General features: G+C 45.8%; 1 protein-coding gene across 1 annotated transcript; it reads right to left on the bottom strand.

Moving 5' to 3' along the window:
• Positions 1-2,128: 2,128 nt before the first annotated feature.
• VPS33B (VPS33B late endosome and lysosome associated) lies at positions 2,129-19,100 on the bottom strand. Its single transcript, XM_010986764.3, has 23 exons — positions 18,669-19,100; positions 15,811-15,891; positions 15,389-15,450; positions 14,222-14,271; positions 13,957-14,024; positions 10,548-10,593; positions 9,223-9,317; positions 8,818-8,922; positions 8,318-8,414; positions 8,017-8,094; positions 7,740-7,813; positions 7,353-7,439; positions 7,124-7,214; positions 6,835-6,909; positions 6,524-6,588; positions 6,331-6,385; positions 5,292-5,338; positions 4,579-4,711; positions 3,868-3,941; positions 3,258-3,359; positions 3,028-3,103; positions 2,777-2,893; positions 2,129-2,486 (listed from the first exon to the last, which is right to left on the bottom strand). Exons 1-23 carry the CDS (start codon positions 18,762-18,764, stop codon positions 2,407-2,409), a joined length of 1,854 nt encoding a protein of 617 aa, XP_010985066.1. The 5' UTR covers positions 18,765-19,100; the 3' UTR covers positions 2,129-2,406.
• Positions 19,101-19,163: the final 63 nt, after the last annotated feature.

The following is a 19,163-nucleotide window of genomic DNA, read 5'->3' as shown; positions in this document are numbered from 1 at the left end:
TGTAATCACTGAACACTCCCTCTCCAGACAGGTTGTATTTATTAATTTGCCCTCCCCACCAAAGGAGCCTCACCTGAAGAGTACTTTCCGTTTACCCTCAGCAGCGTGGAGTATTACTGTCCTTTTAAACCTCTTTGCTAGGCATTTCCTTGTTTCATTCATAGTTAATTGATTATAACTGAAATTGTACATTTCCCCCACGTGTATTGGCCAAGTGTAACTTCTGTGAATTCTCTTCATTTGCCTTTTCCATGTAGGAAAAGTAAGACGCTCGTTTGCTCCACCGTCAGGACCATGGTTTTCTCACCAAGAACTTCACTGATGCTTTCAACATCCTTTAACTTATCAGCAGTGTGCCAAACATTTATACCATGTAATGTGTGGCCTACAGGCACCACTTTTAAAATTTACTTGCATTCTTTGTTGATTAACTTGAGAGTTTTCCAGAAAACTTCAAAAACTTGTGATCTTCAGATAGGTTCCCACAGCCAGCGTTGTAAGTATCCAGAGATAAGACCAATTTTGCTATCATGTCCTTTACACTGTAGTTCTGAAGCTAACAAAGTCACAGAACCGTTGGAAGATATCAATTCAGAGCACATACTCAGCACATACAACACTGTTTAATGTGTGTATAAAAAGGGGTCGTATTTCTATTGAACAGCATTGTTCTAGAATGTAAGTGCAATGCACTGTGACTGTTTATTCACTTGGCCATAGAATCTTCTAACTGCCACATATTCTTTCTGCAAATTAACAGCTCTGTCAGCAGCAGTGTCTTTGATCTTGCACACTAGCCTGATGTAAGTAGCACTGTTAAGATTCTAGCTAGACGCTTGAGGTATGCATTTTCCTTGGAATTTGTACTCATATAGCATTATCATTCTTCTATGGAAAGAATACTTTTTTCCCCCCATTTTTTTTTTTTGAGGAGGTACTGGGGATAGAACCTAGGACCTCATGCATGCTAAGCACATGCTCTTAGCTATGCTAAGCATAGCTCTCCTGAGCTATTACCCTCCCCTCAGAAAGAATACTTTTGATGATCCAACAACACAGGTTAGGATCTTTCTTTTGACAAGTGGCAGCACTTATCAAAAGTGAACAGGAGAACAGATAGGAGGCAGAGCAACCGGGAGGGACAGTTTTGCAAAAGCCAAGCCAAAAACAAGTACCTCTGCCATGGGGATGGTGAAAAGAAGATGAACTAGAAGCATTTAGAAATAATAGGTAGGGGGACCAGCTGAACGTAGGGGCTAAAAATAAAAAATGTGAAGTCAGGGATATAATTTCCTGCACAAAGAAAACCCGAGTAGATGATAAGAATGTCGATTAAGGAAATACAGAAAGAAGAGCAGATTTAGGGATTCCAAGTGGGGACAAGAGGTTCAGTTTGAGAGTTTATCTTAGACGTGTTGAGTTTGAAGTGCCTGTGGAACGATCAGGTTGGAAATAATGGTGTAAAGCTCAACAGTGAGACAAAAGTTTGAGATATACAGGTTAACAGGATAACAACTAAGGACAGCGAGAGGAGACGTCAACCAAGGGGGATGCCCAGAGGAATCAAAGGAGATGGAACTGCAGCCCAGAAGACTGCAGGAGGACAAAAAAGCATGTCACAGAAGCTGAATACAAGAATTTCAGGAAGGAAAGGGTGCTCATCAGTGAGATCAAGTTCAAAGAGGATGGAAAAGAAACCACTAACAGATGTGGTTAGAGTTCACTAGAATCAGCACTTAGGAGGGCACTCGTGATCTTTATAGGACCACAGTCTGCCAATGCCTGAAACTGCTCTAACGGGGGACACAATCTTTCATTCTGCAGTAAGAAACAAAAGGCTTAAAATTCAAGTACCTCCTCAAGTTAAAATAACAAACTCATTTTTTTTCTAAAGTTTAATGAATCACAGAATTTTAGAATTGGAAGGGTGCTTGCTGATCATCTACCTAATCCATCCCCCTCATTGTATGGTTGAGGAAAGTCCAGTACAGGGAAAGTTTCAAGGAAGAACCAGACCAGGCCCAGAGCTAATACCGAGTCCAGGCCACGGAGCAGACAAAGCCCCTACGTAAAGTCCCCTCTGCTTTAATCAAAATGGAAGTACATGTCCAGAATTAAACATACTATATTGAGAGTAGAGGCTTTATTTACAATGATACTTAAACAGGATTTAGCAAAAGATCCCCTTCCTCCTCATCAGCACTGACTGTACCTCATAAACAAAAAGAAATATCCTGGGGGCAGGAAGTGAACGCTCTCCTCAGATTTCTTCTCTAAATCCCAAATAAGTTCCCTGCTCCCAGCTCTTAGTAGGACAGTTGGTAGACATTTATTAGCAGCTGGGAGTCAAACTCCTGTATCCGAGGAATGTGTCCAGGGAAGACTTCAACACAGGCAGGGAAAACTTCAGGCTTTCACCTCACTCATGGCCTCCATAAGGCGAGCGCTGTTGGTGACTGCTGTTGTCAGAAAAATGAACCTGTACCCTAAGGAGTCAAAAGCACCACCATATGTGACTGAGAGCAGAACTAGGTCCCCAACATGAGCCATGTCAAGCCTCTCCAGTTCCACTGCCTTAGCTGGGTCAGAGTACCAGTTTACAGACACAGAGACATCAGTGCCATGCTCTTGGGCACAGCAACTTGCCATGCAAGCTTGTTGGAACCGGGCTCCCTGCTATTCAGCCCACAGCAAATGGCAGCAAGTGGTACCCAGAGCCCAGTAAAAAAGGCTTCCTGAGTGCTGCCCTCAGGATCCCATGGAGGCTGGTTCTCACCTTTCTCTCTGCCCAGGAATCGGAGGGCTGAGATCTCCGAGAACGTGCAGCCACCCAAGAACACCACCAAGATGAGGCGCAGGGACTCGCTGGAAGCCTTGTCTTCCTTGGTCATGTCTGCGAATATCAGACCAGACTCAGCTTTTCACCCAGCTCACTTGCTCGCTCGCTCACTCTACTGGGTGATGCATCCAGCCCTCCTCTCAGTCCACCCAGCCCGCCTCCACCCTCTGCCGGTCAAGGCCACTCACCTGTGAATGCCAACTCACTGCAGTTGAGCAGCCGCACCACTTCATCCAGGCCCTGCCAGCTTCGCCGCTCCAGCACCTGGGAAGGCACAAGTGCTAGGTTCAAGTCGAGTAGCAGTCAGACTGCCAGGGTTCTTGCCAGTCACTAGGGTAGTTAAAAACTAGGCCAGGCCAGGGACTAAGAGAAAGCAGAGAGCATGAAATATGAATGGGAGCAAGTCACCTGTTCTCACCTGCTCAATGATTCGGCAGCTCAGGGGCACATAAGCCCCACTGAACACATACGCCATGTCGCGTGGCACTTTCAGATCATACTCGCCATCCACACGTGGGATCTAGAGGGTAAAAGGGACTGCATGAGGCAAGTGACAACTCAACCCTCTAGGCCTTTACAGGGTCAGAGAAAAGTGGCATATCCCTAAGAACAGTTCATACTTCAACTAAAGGGAGAACCAGCAATTACCTCTGGAAAAAAAAAAAAAAGAATCCGTAACTGAAGATGAAAGCTGTTCAGTACCTGCTGATTCTCTTGAATGAGTTCCCATGCTCCCTAAGAAGGGCAAGAGGGAAGGCTGCCCCTTTCTGACCCCTCAGTGACATGGGATGGGTCTGTCACTGAAGCAGCACTTAGCATATTCTGTGACATTGGCAGCTGCTTGTTACGTGTTTATTAAATGAATGAATCTTTGTGTTATTCTTGTTATTAAATTAAGCTCATGCTATAATGCTACTAAATGAAAGGATCTTTATAAAAACAAAATGACAGAGAAGATTTTGTGGATTCAAAGTACTCCACAGAGGACTGAACCTGTCACCTCCCCTACCCACCCCTGTTCTACATACCAGATTCAGCTTCTTGCTGATGGCACGAAAATTGCTCCTCTTGGCCAAAGAACTGAAGGCATCAGTAATCTTTCCTGGGAAAGAAATCAGTGTTGAGTTTCATCTAAGGTTTATGGATTAATGATGCTGCCACAGGCTATACCATCCAGAAAATAAGAGGACCACCTCTTCTCAAATAGCAAGACCTATCACATTTGAAGATCCCCCTCAAAGCTAGTCACCTCTAGTTCCCTGGAATTGATGAAGACATTCACCACTCTTCCCACTCACAGTCTTCCCTCTCCTACAGGGTACCAGCTGTCTACTAAATGCAATCTACAGGGTGACCCTAGTTTACTGGTTAAGTGTATGACCTTTGGAGTCAAACCGACTTGGGTTCAAATCTGACTTACTGAGGAACCTCGAACAAGTCCCTTAACCTCTCTAAGTCTCAGTTTCCTCATCTGTAAAATGGAGATAATAAAACTTACCATATAGAAACTCTATGAGGATTAAATGAGGAACTGTATCTAAAGGGCTTAGCACATCAGTGTTCACTAACCGGAAAGTGCTCTTACTAGCAGAAGTAGTGGCAGTGAGGACAGTTAACAGTAAGGAATCACTTCCTCCCCCAACCCCCAGCTCATTCTTTCCCTCTCAGGGTGCTCTGCCTGTTGAGAAGAGGCAACAACAGCTGAGGAGGGGAAACAGGTTACCTGGGCTCCTGCTCACCTGCAGCCTTGTCCGTTACCAGCTTGCTCACTTTACTCTCTACAGCTGTGAGGGTGTCCCCCGGGGCCTGCTCTGTTAGGAGCCCAGCTCGCCGCAGATTGGAGAAGGTGAGCAGGTGCTCAGGGCCATAGCTCTGAAGAAAATGCAATGAAGCTCTCTACCGAGCGTCTGCCAGGGGTCTAGCACTGTTAGCTGACACGAGGTGAAGGATTATGCAGTCTGTGTCCTGAGGAGCTCACTCTTGTTTGTGGGAAAGATTTTCATGCCAGAAATAACCAAACACCAAAGAAGAATAAAAGCAGCACGAAACAATGAAAGAACTCAGAAAGCTATGGATGTAAGGATGGTGGGGAAGGCTTCACAGATGAGGCAGGACTTGAGGAAGACCTGGAAGGAAAGCTGTATCACTGCCTCTCAAGGTGCTAAAGGGAGGGAGAGTCCAGGGGTAAGAACTCACCACTGGGTCCAATAGCTGAACTGTACAAACTCCCCCTGCACTGGCCACATGAGAGGCGAGCAGAGTGATACAACAGCAGTGGGAAGGGTCTCTGTGTGCTGAGGGGTGACTATCCCCACAACCTCTGAGAGGGAGGCCACATGGGAACAGGGTGGTGATGTGGGCAAGAACGGGACCATTTCTTTTGCCTCTTTCAAAAATGTCCAATGACCTCCCTCCACCAAGTTCCCTCAAGAATGCATTCTCCTGACCTTACCTGCAGATACTGGGTTTTCAGGGATCGGTAATCCTTGGGGATCAAACCTGAGGAAAATCAAGGTTCATGACAACAGGTTCATGAGCCAGTTGAGGTGTCCTAAAGTGTATAGCCAAACCAACCAACCAGCAAACCCTCCTCCCCCCACCAAAACAAAAAACCAACAAAAAAAACCCAAAACCCTAATCAGAAGGAAGGCATCAGTAAATGATGTTAACCTTACATCCTATGCAGTTGACTCTAAATTGACTCCTAAATTTAAGTTTGCTTATTAAAAACTTTATAAAGCCTGGATCTGAGAGTTCCAAGGAAGAGCCCTGAGGAAGGAACACTGAAACGAATGCGAATCCAATCCGTAGTGGGAGGTGCGGTGGGATGCAGCAGAAGGGAGGAGGAGGGCCTTCCTGGGCTTTTCTTCCAGGCTATGGGCCAGTTCTCCTGGGAACTGCTTTACAGCTACGGAGCAATAGGAAAGGTGTTTAAATGAGTTCCCAAAGTGCCGTCTTAGACATTTTTCTCCATAGAGGTAAGAAGAAATGGGCTTCCAACTACACTAAAGGGAATCCAGAATAAGCAGACTACTTCTCTGGGTAGGAACAACCTTAAAGAATGTTCACTAATTGGAAGACTTCAACAGTCAAAACAAGTTGCCATGAAAGGTTGGGCAGTCCAGGCTTTTAAAATGTTTATGAAATTGATTTTTCTTGGACTGTGTCCTTATTATGAAATCTTATTGAGGATAGGAGGCCAGATGGAATGATGAGAGAATTGCTGCCCAGCTCTACCCCTTTGCAGTCCTATGGTGGGACAGGCCTTGTTCTAGGGGCCTGGATATGGTCCTGCTTAGGGCTGGGACAATAAATTACTCTATGACCTGTTTCACCCAAAACAAAAACTGCTTTATTTTACAGGGGAAAGAATCCACAAGATTACACAGAAACATTCTGTCTGCTAAGATAGTTCTCTCTCATTCAAAATGATTTATTCCATTCCTAAGGTCTAGCTTTTCAATCTGGCATCTTTTGTCCCTGGGACTCACCATTCTCAGTGATGGACAAAAGGCACATGAGGCGAAGGCTTTCTATAGGTGACACCTGCACAGGAAGAAAGAGGCAAGGAGAATTCAAGTGTCATAACGCATTCTTCTCCCCTCTTCCTTCTGCTTGAGCCCCACCTCTAAATGCCATTCCCACCACATCCCCACATCCTTCACCCTCCCCACCCCACTTCACCTGCCGGTCTATGTGCTCTTCAATGTAGTTGGTGCTTTCCCGGATGTTGAAGCCCTCCAGTAGCGCTGTGAGTAATCAGAGGACAGCCTGTTACTGGGGGAGCAGCTCAGCTGTTGCCGTCTATGCTAATGGGCATCTGTCTCCCCATCTCTTTCTCCATCCTTGGGGTGGGTTAAGGGGACCCCAGGACTTCTAGCAGGAACCAGCATTCCACACAGCCAGCATCAGCTGGAAAGAGCCAGAGAGCATCTTTTCAGGGTGGGCTGGGGCTGGGAGCCAGGGAAGCAGAGCGTGAGAAGTAGCCAAGTTACCATGCTCAGTCTTGATGAGCTCCTGGAAGTCCTGCTTGGTTTTCTTCTTCATGATGGATTCACAGGCCCCAATATCTGCAGAGAGGATGGAAGGGGAGCTGACATAGTCCTGGTTCAAGAAGGATGTCTCTTTATTGTCCAGAAGAATAAAAACCTCTTAAGGCAAAATGCAAAAGCACTTCTTCCCACTTTAGACCAAATAAAAGCATTATCTGCCAGATGACGGGGACCTCCTCCTGGGGGCAAATCTCTCAGCATTCCCTCACCCTGCCCTCAAGCTGAAACCTACGGAGGCTCAGCAGGCGGTGCTCCTGTTTCAGTCCCTTGAGCTCCTGTGACACGAAGTTCTTCATCTGCTTGATGTCCATGCCTCTCCGGCGCTGTGGGGACGTCCCATGAGTTCAACCTCTCTGCCCTCAGATGTGAGCAACCACTACCCTCCCTCAGTGCCCACCCACTCTAGTATCAGAAGGGGAGCCACTGAGGAAGCAGACAGAGAACTGGGCGGGGAGCCTCACGTCATACTGGGCCTGCAAGTTCCGGGCCTTCTGGCTCAAGAAGCCAAAGACATTGGAGAAATGCTCATTACGAATCTCATTAAACACCTGTGAGGGGAACAAGACAGGAAGAACTTACTGTACAGAACCTCACCTTGTTCCTTCCTACCTCATCAGTGTCATGACAGCACAGGAAGAGTGCTCAGCTGTTCCAGCAAAAGTACCAAGACATCTGCACTGGTATCAATACATATATGTCAAATCCCTGCTACGTGCTCTGGGGTAAACTCTAAGTGGTGGGGCATCCCTCTCTCTGGGGGACTCAGCCTCCACTCCCAGCACCGGGACCCACAGCCTCATGGAAGCAGTGGCCCTGGGTAAATCCACTGCTGGGACCTAAGCACTCACCTTGTCCTCGGCATTGAGTAGCACCTTCAGGCTCTTGTCAGAGGATGTGACTTCTGGGCCAAAGTCAACACTCCCTTTGAAAGCAGAGGGGACAGCTATGAGGATCTCTGATGAGGCCTTCCTTCTCCTCCCTTTCTTGAACTGCCATTAAAGGCCCCCCAAACTATTTGGAAGCCCTGCCAAATAGTCAGAGTCTGGGTCTCTCCCACAAGCCCCGCCCCACCGCGGGAGGCTCCAGGAGCTGAGGACACCTCCATCCCGCCGAGATGCCACTTACCACATTTGATACGGAAGGTGTCATCCACCAGGCCCTCGTAAACCACCTGGGAGCAAAGTGCCGTCACGAAGTCCATGTCTGAAAGCGAGATCCCTGACCATGAGGGTCCTCCCTGACGCAGCCTCTTACCCAGTTTGCTCAGTATCAGCTCAAGTGCCTTCCAAGGGGCCCAAGGGCCCATGATCCCAATTAACACTGGCATTTACAGCCCCAACTTGAGGATCCTAACTGTGTTACCATGTTTTCCACATTCTCATGTCTTCTAGGTCCACGGATGAGAGGAGTGCTGAGCATAGTTTACCTCTGTCCAGGAGAAAGATATGTCCAATTTCTGGCCTTCGGCCCTTGGTTTCACCATCCTCCTCCTCCTCCAGGTTCCTCCACAATTCATGTGACATCTGCCAGGACCCAAGAAATTCTCAATCTTATGTCCAGGTCCGTACTGCAGCCCCACTCCTACAGAACCCAACCTCTTTGATACCTCATGTGACACTTCTCCTTGATCCCAAGAGGGAAGCTAATTATTAACAATATTACCTACTCGACACCCATCTGTGTCCATCCCTCCCCATCCTCCCCCACACCAGTGAAGAAATATCTCTGCCCCTAAAGATTTAGGAATGCTGCCCAGAGGACCTTGGCTCTTGCCATTCTGTTAGCCACACAAGCTCTCTCTGAGGCCTATTCTGGAGCAATAAAAGCAAAGTAAAGAATATACCTCACATCACAGGTGCCCATGAACAACCTCAGTGGGTAGACAGCAGGTGAAATAGGGACTATCAGGACAACAAAACTGCTCACCTTGGCACACCTGCCAATTCCATAGCAGTAAGGAAAAGGTCCATAGAGAGTGCTGAGGAGGTGCAAGGCCTGTGCCACAGTGTTGATCCAGCGCTGATCTCCTTCCTGCAGGGACCACATGGGCCACAAAGATATGGATCAGCCCGACAGATCCATCTGGAAAGTGGCTAGGCCTAGAAGCCCTGGAGCAGAAAGGCAGGGTCTGGGCAATGCTTGAAAGAGCTCATTTTCATTGATCCCAAAGGAAGCCCCATGGACATCAACCAGTAACATTCAATCTCCAAATCACGATCACTCATAATAAATTACATGAGTTGGACGAAGGTTAAATCCACATTTCTAGCCCACGGGACCCCATGTTTGTCCCCACCCCTCGATGCCAAGACCCAAGGGCCCTGCATTTACCAGAAAGTAGTCCCTGAAAAATTCTGGGAGTTCCATGCTCAACAGATCCACATCAAGAGGCAGCAAAGAGAAGGCCCATTCGTCACAGCTCACATCTGTGGGTACAGAGAGCATCAGCCTCCCTGCAGAAGGCACGTAGCTCCACATTAAGAAGGATGGTCCACGGGGGAGGTATAGCTCAAGTGGTAGAGTTCCTGCTTAGCATGCACAAGGTCCTGGGTTCAATCCCCAGTACCTCCACTAAAAATAAATAAACTTAATTGCCTATCCCCAAAATAAGAATTTTTTTTAATTTAAAAATGTATTAAAAAAAAAAAAGGATGGTCCACCACAGTCATGCAAAAATTCCTGAGTGCCTGCCACACGCCAGGTACTGCACTAAGCACAGGATGCTCAGAGATGAATAAGGTACAGTTTCTGCCCAGAAGGGGCCCACAGGCTGGTAAGGAAAGGAGACACGTACATAACAGCCTATAATACAATGTGATAAATGGTGTGTTTTCATTAGCGTGCTGGCAAAACATACATTCATTCACTATTCATTAAATACTGACTGAAAGCCACATATGTGCAAGCACCAGGCTAAACATTGGGGATGTGGTGGTGAAGAGGGACACACTCCTAACTTCTGGAGCCTCCAGTGTAGAAAGAGAGTTGAGCACCAGACAAACGTAATTAGTTTTGTGCTCCAAAGAAGTAAAACAGCAATCCATGGACACAAATATTTCAGGGATCTAACCTCAACTAGGGGTAGAGGAAAGACCTCCCTAAAAAAGTGACATTAGGCTTAGAATTTGAGTATGGTCTAGGTAGGCAAAAAGTTGTAGAGTGAGGAATATTCTAGGCAATAGGAACAGATGTGTGAAGTCCCCAGGGCTGTAGGGTAGTGAGTTGGGAGATAGGAGAGGCATGTGATGAGGCTAAAGGCCAGGAAGGGGCCAGACTGAAGAGGCGGAGGAGCCACGCTGAGGAGTCTGGGCTTTATTCAGAGCCACTGCAGGATTTCTAGCGGGGAGTACCATGACCAGGTTTGTGTTGCATGGAGGATGGAGTGAGGCAAACACAGAGAAAGAAGACACAATTTCTCCTGGTGGAAGTCTTGAAAGGTGAGAGGACAGCGGCTGGTAATTTCCAACTGGAACCCTGGCATCCCTTTCACGCTGTCTCACTAGTGTTCTAATTTGGGGTCTGACTTCCTATTCTCAGGACCCTCTCCTCCCGATAGGCCGACAGGAATGAGACATGGGAAAGGAGGAGATGGGAACAACCATTATGTCCTTCTTCCACATGCCCTCCCCCTTCCACTCACACTCGTCTCCTCTCACCTCCATAGATGCCCTCTTCCTCAAGCACCATCTCACACGCATAAAACTGGAAGAGAAAGGGAAGCTGATTAGTAACCGTCTTCTCTGGTCTTTTCATTTCTTAGGAGTTCCTCTGTGGTCATTGCTGAGGACCACACTTGTTGAACCCAATGAAAAAGATTAGCAAACCCAGACTCTTAGATCTAGAAAGGACCACCGTTATCATCTAGCCTAATGCTTTGTTTCCTTTTCAGCCATTTTATTTAGTCATTAAGTTGATTGTATTTTTCTTCCTGAGAGACTGGAGAAGCTTTACAAAGGAGAAGGGACTTCAACTGTCATGGAAGGGTGAGTCCTGCAGGCAGAGATGGGAAGAAGGGCATGAGAGGTTCTAGAAAAAGAGGAGGAGCAGGTGTAGGTAAAGCACAGTGCGTGAGAGAGGATGGAGGGACTTCTGGTTAGGACATGTCCATGGGACCTCTGGAGACACTGAGGGAGGTCTGGACATACAGTCTGGGGGGGGGTCAATGGCACATATGATGCATTTAAAGTGGGTGGTTTGTCCAAAGACCACACAGAGAGAAGAGAGCTAAGGGTAGGACTCCAGGGAACCAAAACTAAAAGGGTGCACAGTCCAAGACCTGGCAGAGAAGACTGAGGAAGAATACATAGAGAGGTGGGACCAGAAGAAAACGGCACCTCTAAAGGCAGAGGAGGTCAGAGCTTCAAAGAAGAATGAGCAACAGTGTCCACTGACAGATAAGTTAAGGAGGATGAACATAAAATAGATATCACTGGATTTGACAACAGAGGCCTTAGGGGACTAGATGAAAAGATGGAGGTGGATGTGAGGAAGCAGAAGCAGTGACAGCAGATAATTCCTCACAGAAGCCTGGCCATGAAAGAAGGGAGAGTCCCTGATAGGGACAAGAGATGAAGGATGGAGAACTGTTTAGAAGAGACCGACATGGTTGAAGATATAAACAGTCTACCTGATGAAGCAAGAGAGTGGAGGAGGAAGGCAGAGATGGAGCCAAGAACACGGGTGAGCTGCTGATCTTAGATGGGACAAGGCCAGTGGCTCATCCTCCTTTGAGATGGGTAGGAAAAGGATGAAACATTTGAAGGTAATAAGAAAGTTGAGGGCACTTCCGTCTAATAAGGATGATGACAATAATAACAGTGGGTGTGTAGGACGCATTTTACATGTACTAGGCATTGTTGTTAGTGTTTCAGAAGGATTACCTCTCTTGACGCTCAAAGCTGTATGAGATGTGGCAGATTAATGCTATGTGCTCCTTGTTTTATGGTTACACAGAAGAGTCCTAATTACCCCTCACTCATTTCTGTCAGTAAAACTGAAATTGAAGGGCCTACTTCTAATGCTAACTGATGGAATTCCAGAGCCTGGTTTGAAGACTACCAATGTTCACAATTAACAAAAAGGGTCTCAGGAAGAGATAAAGATTTCCTCTTCCCTACAGCTAATGAGGGAGAGATCATCCTGTGATGGAAAATTAGGTCAAAGAATTTGACTAGATAGGGTGTTAGAAAGAGAAAATTCACTTAAAAATATCAATATCGATTTTGTTCTTCTGTGTGATATGGAGGTTTACAGGATTATTTGAAACTATTACCAACTTGTCCTATTCCCTATTTAAACAGATCTGTTCTTGGAAGTAAAATTTGAAAAAAAGGGTTTTGTGAGACTCCAAAAACTAGGAATTATTATTAAAGCTCCTTTAATAACATTCAAAAGCAACTTGTAATTCTGATTGGTTATTTGACTCAATAATTTCCTTGCCCTAACAACAATGTTATACTTGATATATTTGTATTCCTGAACAGGATAAATAGCTGTAAGATTGGGGAGGGTATAGCTCAGTGATGGGAGGGTATACCTTAGAGGGTATGCATGCATGAGGTCCTGGGTTCAATCTCCAGTATCTCCATTAAAATGAATAAACAAATCTAATTACTCTCCCCACAAAAAAAAAAAAAAGAAGAAGAAGAAGAAGAAAGAAAGAAAGAAAAGAAACCAACACTAAATAAATAAATAGCTGTAAAATTGTGCTATCAATCTTCAAATGATCTTCAAAGGAAGGTCATTGGTTCTTTCCTTTTAGTCCTTTTATGTGATAAGAAAACAGTAGAAGCCTGTGATTCCACTAGACATCTCAACAGAAACTGAAAGTCATCTCATTTAAAAAAGATAAGCACTATTATCAACTCCATTTTATAGATGAGAAAACTAAGACACAGAACAGTTAAATAACTTTTCCAAGATCACACAGGTAATAGGTGCTAAAGCAAGGATTCACACTGAAACAGTTTGGCTTCAGCATCTTTAGTCTTACCTGCTGCTATTTTCTCTAGAATTTTCTTAGGAAAATAGCAAAGGAATAAATCCCTGTGCTTTCCAGTTTAATTTCTACCTGCTCTAGGTGTGGTATGCACTGCTTGGTATAGCTTTTATAGGTCTATGGCTTGGTACATCATTCCTCCCAATCAATGAGATTGAGGATGTACCTACGATGCACCCCACTGATGTGGGGATGAGAGGGGAGCTCGATGGAATCGAGAAACGGAGATACTCTGATAGATCACCAAACACTGCAGTTATTGAAGTAAAGACGGAAGAAACCTAGCCTGGCTATGCTAACTCACTGTGTGACTGTGGGCTTCAGTTTCCTAAGCTACTCGAAGTCAGGTACAGTAAAATGGTCTCTAAGTTTCCCTTCCTGTGCAAGAAAAGGTTTTTCCAAAGTACACTGGTATAGTTCTAACAACCCAGGGAAAGCCCAGCCACATGCCTTAGAGGAGCATGGTGAGGGATGATTTATTATACTTATTATTAAAGGGATATAGGTAGAAAGTCATTGAAAAGCCATAACGTTGTGTACCATTACCATACAGGAATTTGTGTTAGAAGGTATACATAGTAGGTTCTACTTCAAAACTGTCAATCTTTTCATTTAAAGAAGTCTCCACTATGCATAAAAACAGATGAAAAACAGGTTTCTTCTGTATAGTACAGGGAACTCTATTAAATATCTTGTAATAACCTCTAATGAAAAAGAATATGAAGATGAATATATGTATCTATATGCATAACTGGAACACTATGCTGTACACCAGACATTGACACATTATAACTTGCTATACTTCAATTAGAGAAAAGAAGAGAAAAGAAAAGAAATCTATGTAGATGCCACCTCTCATAATCCCACAATCTTATCTAGGGAAGTTTGATGACAGACCCTCTGCTAAATGATCAGGACTACATTAAAGAAAAGACAATGACAGATATTTTGTTCAGTCACACATAATTTGCTTAGAGGGAGATACAGCTGTTGGCCCCTTCCCCTCCCCTTTCCCAGTTCCCAATTCTGTTCTATCTTATCCCATGCCCACCAGGATCCAAACTCACCTTCTGAGGGCTGAAGATCACTTTGTATTTACGAGTTCGGCCAGCCAATTTGTCAGCATTGACAAGACCTACAGACAGAAGGGATGCAACCTAGAATGCCATGGGCCACTTGTTAGACTAGGAGCAAGGAAGTGGAGAGCCTCTACAAGGGGGATGGCCAGCCCAAGCAAGTCTTTTCTCTTTAAAGGGTTCTTACGGCCAAGGCCCTTAGACCTTCCCATGCTTCCCCAGGTCTCAGTTACATGGAACAGCCCAGCACACTCACTAGCAATGTACCGCATATTCTTGATGCGAGGTCTGACCAAGAAGCACAATCTATGGGAGAGAAGGGAAAAAAAAAACCTCATGAAGAAAAATAATGAAGTTGGTAGAAACTGGAACAATGTCAACCCTTTCACCACTTGCTACAGTTCTCACCCCAGCCAAAGCCATGCCAGCTCTCTTGGCCGACCACATATCAACCATAGGAGACTCCCCTTGATAAGACAGGTATACTGGGGTGAGCTGGGGGCACTTGTTGGCCCTATGGTGGACCCAGGAGCTCCTGCTCTCAAATAAGTTACAGTCTATTGGGCAAAATAAGATGCACCTATGTATGGAGTAGATTAACAGTCAAGCGTTAAAAAACACATTACGAGAAAGTATATAAAATAATGCTTTTCAAACTGGGGTTCATGGATGTATTCTCTATGTATCTAGGAGAACTTTTTTCCTCCAAGGGAGGGTGTACATTACTTAGGTTGAGAAATATAAAAAATAAAAACAGAAAACAGACAACAGGCAGTATGTGACTGACTGTGCCAAGTGAACAGGACAAACACTAAACCCCATGCAAATCCAGAGGAGGAGAAAATCACCCTGGGATGGCAACTAAGAGCCACATGGAGGAGGGGAGCTGGGCTCTGAAGGCTGGGTATTTTTACAAGAGCAGTGAAGATAGGAAAGAATTTCAGGCAGGGTGGTCAGAGTGGCCAAAAGCATGGAGGTATGAGCACAGAACTGGAAGCACGTGAGAGCGCATACTGAGTCAAGCTCCAGGGCATCTTTGAGAGACCGGGCTGGAAAAGGGGTGTGAGGCCTCCCTGGAGACGGCCTGGGAATCTGTGGTGAGTGATGCGGACTTCACTCAGTAAGTAAAGGAAGCCTTGAAGGTTCTTGAGAGGGGCACAGTGAAAATATTTTTGAAAGATTAATCAATCTGGTTAAAGATGGTAGATTGGGTTAGAGAGAAGAGACAAGGGAGGGGGGAACTGCAGGAAGGGGGACAAATCAAGAGGCTAAAGCATAACTAATGGATGAAACTGTAGAAGTGCAGGGAGGTGAACCGTATCACAAATATCATGGTGCAGATCTTGGCCAAGGAGCCATGAAAGGCAAATGTGCAGGGACCTCCTCCAGCTTGGAGCTGAGACAGACCTTCCCAGATACTCACTGTTCACTGGAGCTGAGAGCTGGCTTGTTCTCCACTTTGTACAGTTTGTCTACTTCATGTTGCTACAGAGAGAATCCAACAAAACAATGGATATAAAAGTGCTTAGAAACCCAAAGTGTGATACAAAGACAGGGCTCTTCTCGAAGGGCTCCCTCCCATTTATGTTAATTCTAGGAACAAGGTATCTCCCTGATGACCATCCCACTGAACCTTCCTCAAAGTGCCAAAAGAGAAACCAAAAATAAAACAATTCAAAAAGAATACAAACAGCATTATCAATCCTGTTTTGTCCACTCAACTCAGCTACCTATATCTACCCTATAAGGGTAGTCACTGTTTAGTACCTCATACTGTTCACCAAAAGAAAAACTGCTTAATGAGGAAAGAGGGGCCTGAGCCCACCTGGGTAAAGGGGCAGGTACCTTTAGGATGGAGACATTGGCGATTCGATCCAAAGGGCTCATGAGATCTGCCTCAATGAACAAGTCCTTTTTTCCTGGAAGCTGAGACAGAGACAGTATCTTGGGTCACTCACAGGTCACACAAGCTCCCTTGGCTGAGAGCCCATCCAGCCATCCATAAAATGGAAGCACAGTCTCTGAGGTGGAAGGGCACTAGACCTCATCTACCCCAGCCCCTAATTTATGGTCTATATTCACAGCTGACATTTCTCTACATATTCACCTATTTTGTCTTCTCATTTTCTGCACCAGTGGAAAGATATTTCACCTTCTTTCTAAGGTTAAGTCTTTATCACTCAACCCTCCTGCTCGCTAGTGACCTTGTTGTCCTCCATCATTGCTGCTCTACTGCACTGCCTCCTCCACTCTGCCTCCTGATAACCCTGATCTCATGCTGAAGAAAGCCAAACAAAACAAATCCGTACCGTATATCCTGCAACCCCTCAACTAACTGCCAAATATCTCTTTAAATAACATTTATCTTCTAATTACAAAAATAACCTAAGTCCAAGGCAGAAAACATAGCCCAGGATGGTCCTCACCCACCCACCCCCTCTACCACCCCAAATTCCTGTCATCTGGTTCCCATTTCATCACTCCTGATGCTAATCTCTCATCTGTCCAGAGGAAGGAGAGGCCATACTGGGCAGCAGAGAGGGGGAAGTCATTCAAAGTTTCCTCTCATCTAGGCCTTGACAAATAGGTAGAGTGTTGGCAGTGATAAATTAAGATGGCAAACCAGCAAAGGCCAGGGAAAGCGAACAGGCTGAATGTGAGGGCAGAACAAGCAATTCTGTCTGGCTGATGGGTAAGGTACATGTAAGGCAGTGGTTCCCAACCAGGGATGATTTTGCCCCACAGGGGACATTTGACAATATTTGCAGAAATTTCTGGTTGTCAACCTGGGTGCAGGGGATGTTACCAGCATCTAGTGGGTAGAGGTTAGGGATGCTGCTAAACATCCTACAATGCACAGGACACACAACAAAGGATTTACCAGCCCAAAACGTCAGGCCAAAATGCAACAGCACCCAGGTTGAGAAATCTTGATGTAGGGCAATGGTGGGAAACAAGATTGAAACATTTGACTAGAATTGGAGCATGCAGGGTTCCAAATGTCAAGTTGGGGAATTTGGATTTCATCTTCTACAGAACAAGGGAAAACAGAAAGCTTTTGTGCACTGAAGCATCCAATTAGCTGAGAATTTCAGTTAGGTAAATCCGGGAACTGAGGGTAAAATGGATTGGAGATATGAGAAACCAGAAGCAAGGAGTCCATTCATATGATTAATGCAACAGTCCATTCATGTGATTAAGCAGCCCAAGCATGGGGTAATAAATGAGGACCTGATAAGCTGGTGGTAATATGAACAAAAATAGGTTAAGAGATACATGGAACATGTAATAGAATTTTTTTTAGTGGTTCTAACTAGCATCTCTTTTCAACTCCTCAGACATTTGTTGAGTGTCTTTCATGTGCAAATCACTGTGCTACCATCCAGGACCTATTACAGAGAAATAAAACATGGTTTCACATCCCCTGAGGTTCTCCTAAGTCCCCATCTTCACCCCAGCCGCAACCCTACATTTCTATCTGCTGAATGTTACAAGCAGTACTTCCTACTAGCATCTTAACTTCACCCTATCCAAACCCAAACTAATCAACTTCCCTCACCAAACCCATTTCTCTTTCTAATTCTTTTTCTCACTTCCATTCAGTGTTCATGCAACAAATATTTATTAAGCACATGCTAAGTGCCTGACTCTAAGCTGGGTACTCACTGGGTATACAATGTTGAACAAAACAGATATGTTCCGTGTCCTTAAGGACCTTCCAATCTAGTGGGGGAAATGGACATTAAACAAATGACTATATATGTAATCCTTACAATTGTGGTAACAGCACTGTTTTCCTATTAACCCAAGTTAAAAATCTCAAACTCAGCTTTGCTTCTCCTTAATTTTTACAACCAATTAATAAATCTTTGAGTCTTCTTTCACCATGACTTAAAAATCCATCACTCCCTTTCATTTCCACTGCCACTAAGTTTGCATGGGCCTTTGTTATTACTTCAGTCTGATCTATGGTCTCCTAACTGGCCTTCTTGTTGCCCATTTACCCAACTCCATGACAGCTATTAGAATTATCTTCAAGTATTGTTTCATGCCACAGATGGAAGAAAAAATCTTCAGTGGCTGCCTAATGCCTACAGTGTAACTTCTAATCGTTCTCTTCCCTGTTCCACATGCCTTGTCCTTCCCTGTTCCTCAGCTCTGCTCCTACCAGTCCATCTGCCTGGAACATCCCCTCCCATCTCCAAGGAAAATATGGTTATCTTCAACTCCAGCTCCATAAAACTCCTAGATCACTCTAGCTAGAAATGATTGTTTCAGGCACCCTAGCTATCACTCCCTTACCACTTACTCATGACACCCTGTGTGTGGTACTTTGTGTTTCATACATCCCACTGGAGTGTAAAATCCCTAAGGACAAAGATGTCTTAACTATCTTTCCATCCCCAGTGATGCCTGGCACTAGTGGTGTCTCCCTTGCCTGTATGGAAAAAAAAAGGGAGGGGGTGATTTCCATTAATTCCCTGGTCAGGTTATCCCAAGCACCGGTTTTCCTCCAGCCACCGGTTTTTTTCCTTACTGCCACCGGTTTTCCTCCGGCTTCATTTTGGACCTGCCACAGAAGCTCCAAGGACAATACCAAGGGCCAAGAGCAAGATCAAGGGAACTCAGGAAGAAAGAACTATTCATCCAGAGAGTGCAAAACTGCTGATGCAGTGAAGGCCCCCGGCGTGGCGGGCACTGACCTGCTCCAGCAGATAGATGAGCTGGTCTCGAGCCAGCCTCTTGAGCATGGAGAAGTCAGGTAGCTCTGGGGCGTCCGGCCGATGGGGAAAAGCCATGGCAGCGGTCACCTCAGCCGCAGGGTGGAAGAAGTGGGGTGCCCTCCACTCTGAGAAGGCCGGCAGCGGCCCAGGGTAAGCGCAGGGTGGTTCTCCTTCAGGTCTGGCAGCTGACTTCGAAAGAGCCCCCGAAGGGGCCCTCGCTCCTCAGCCACACTCGAAGAATGAATGGCCACCTCTCAGTCAGGCAGCCGCAGCCTCAGGGGACCTCGCCTCAGGCCTGCAGCCTCCGTGCCCCGTCCTGCCCCTCCCGGTCCACTCGGCTTGTCAGCGGGATTCGGGTCTGCACCCGCAGAAAAACCCGCCTCCAGCCAAAGAGAAAGGCGACTTCCTAGACCTCCCGGAAGTCCGTTACGCTCGCCCAGCGCTTAGCGTAAGGGGAAAGGGACGGCGTCCTGG

This window comes from Camelus dromedarius, chromosome 29 (assembly GCF_036321535.1).
Source record: "Camelus dromedarius isolate mCamDro1 chromosome 29, mCamDro1.pat, whole genome shotgun sequence".
Lineage (NCBI taxonomy): Eukaryota > Metazoa > Chordata > Mammalia > Artiodactyla > Camelidae > Camelus > Camelus dromedarius.
Note: the sequence above shows the minus strand (reverse complement) of the source record. Positions and strands in the feature narration are given on the sequence as shown.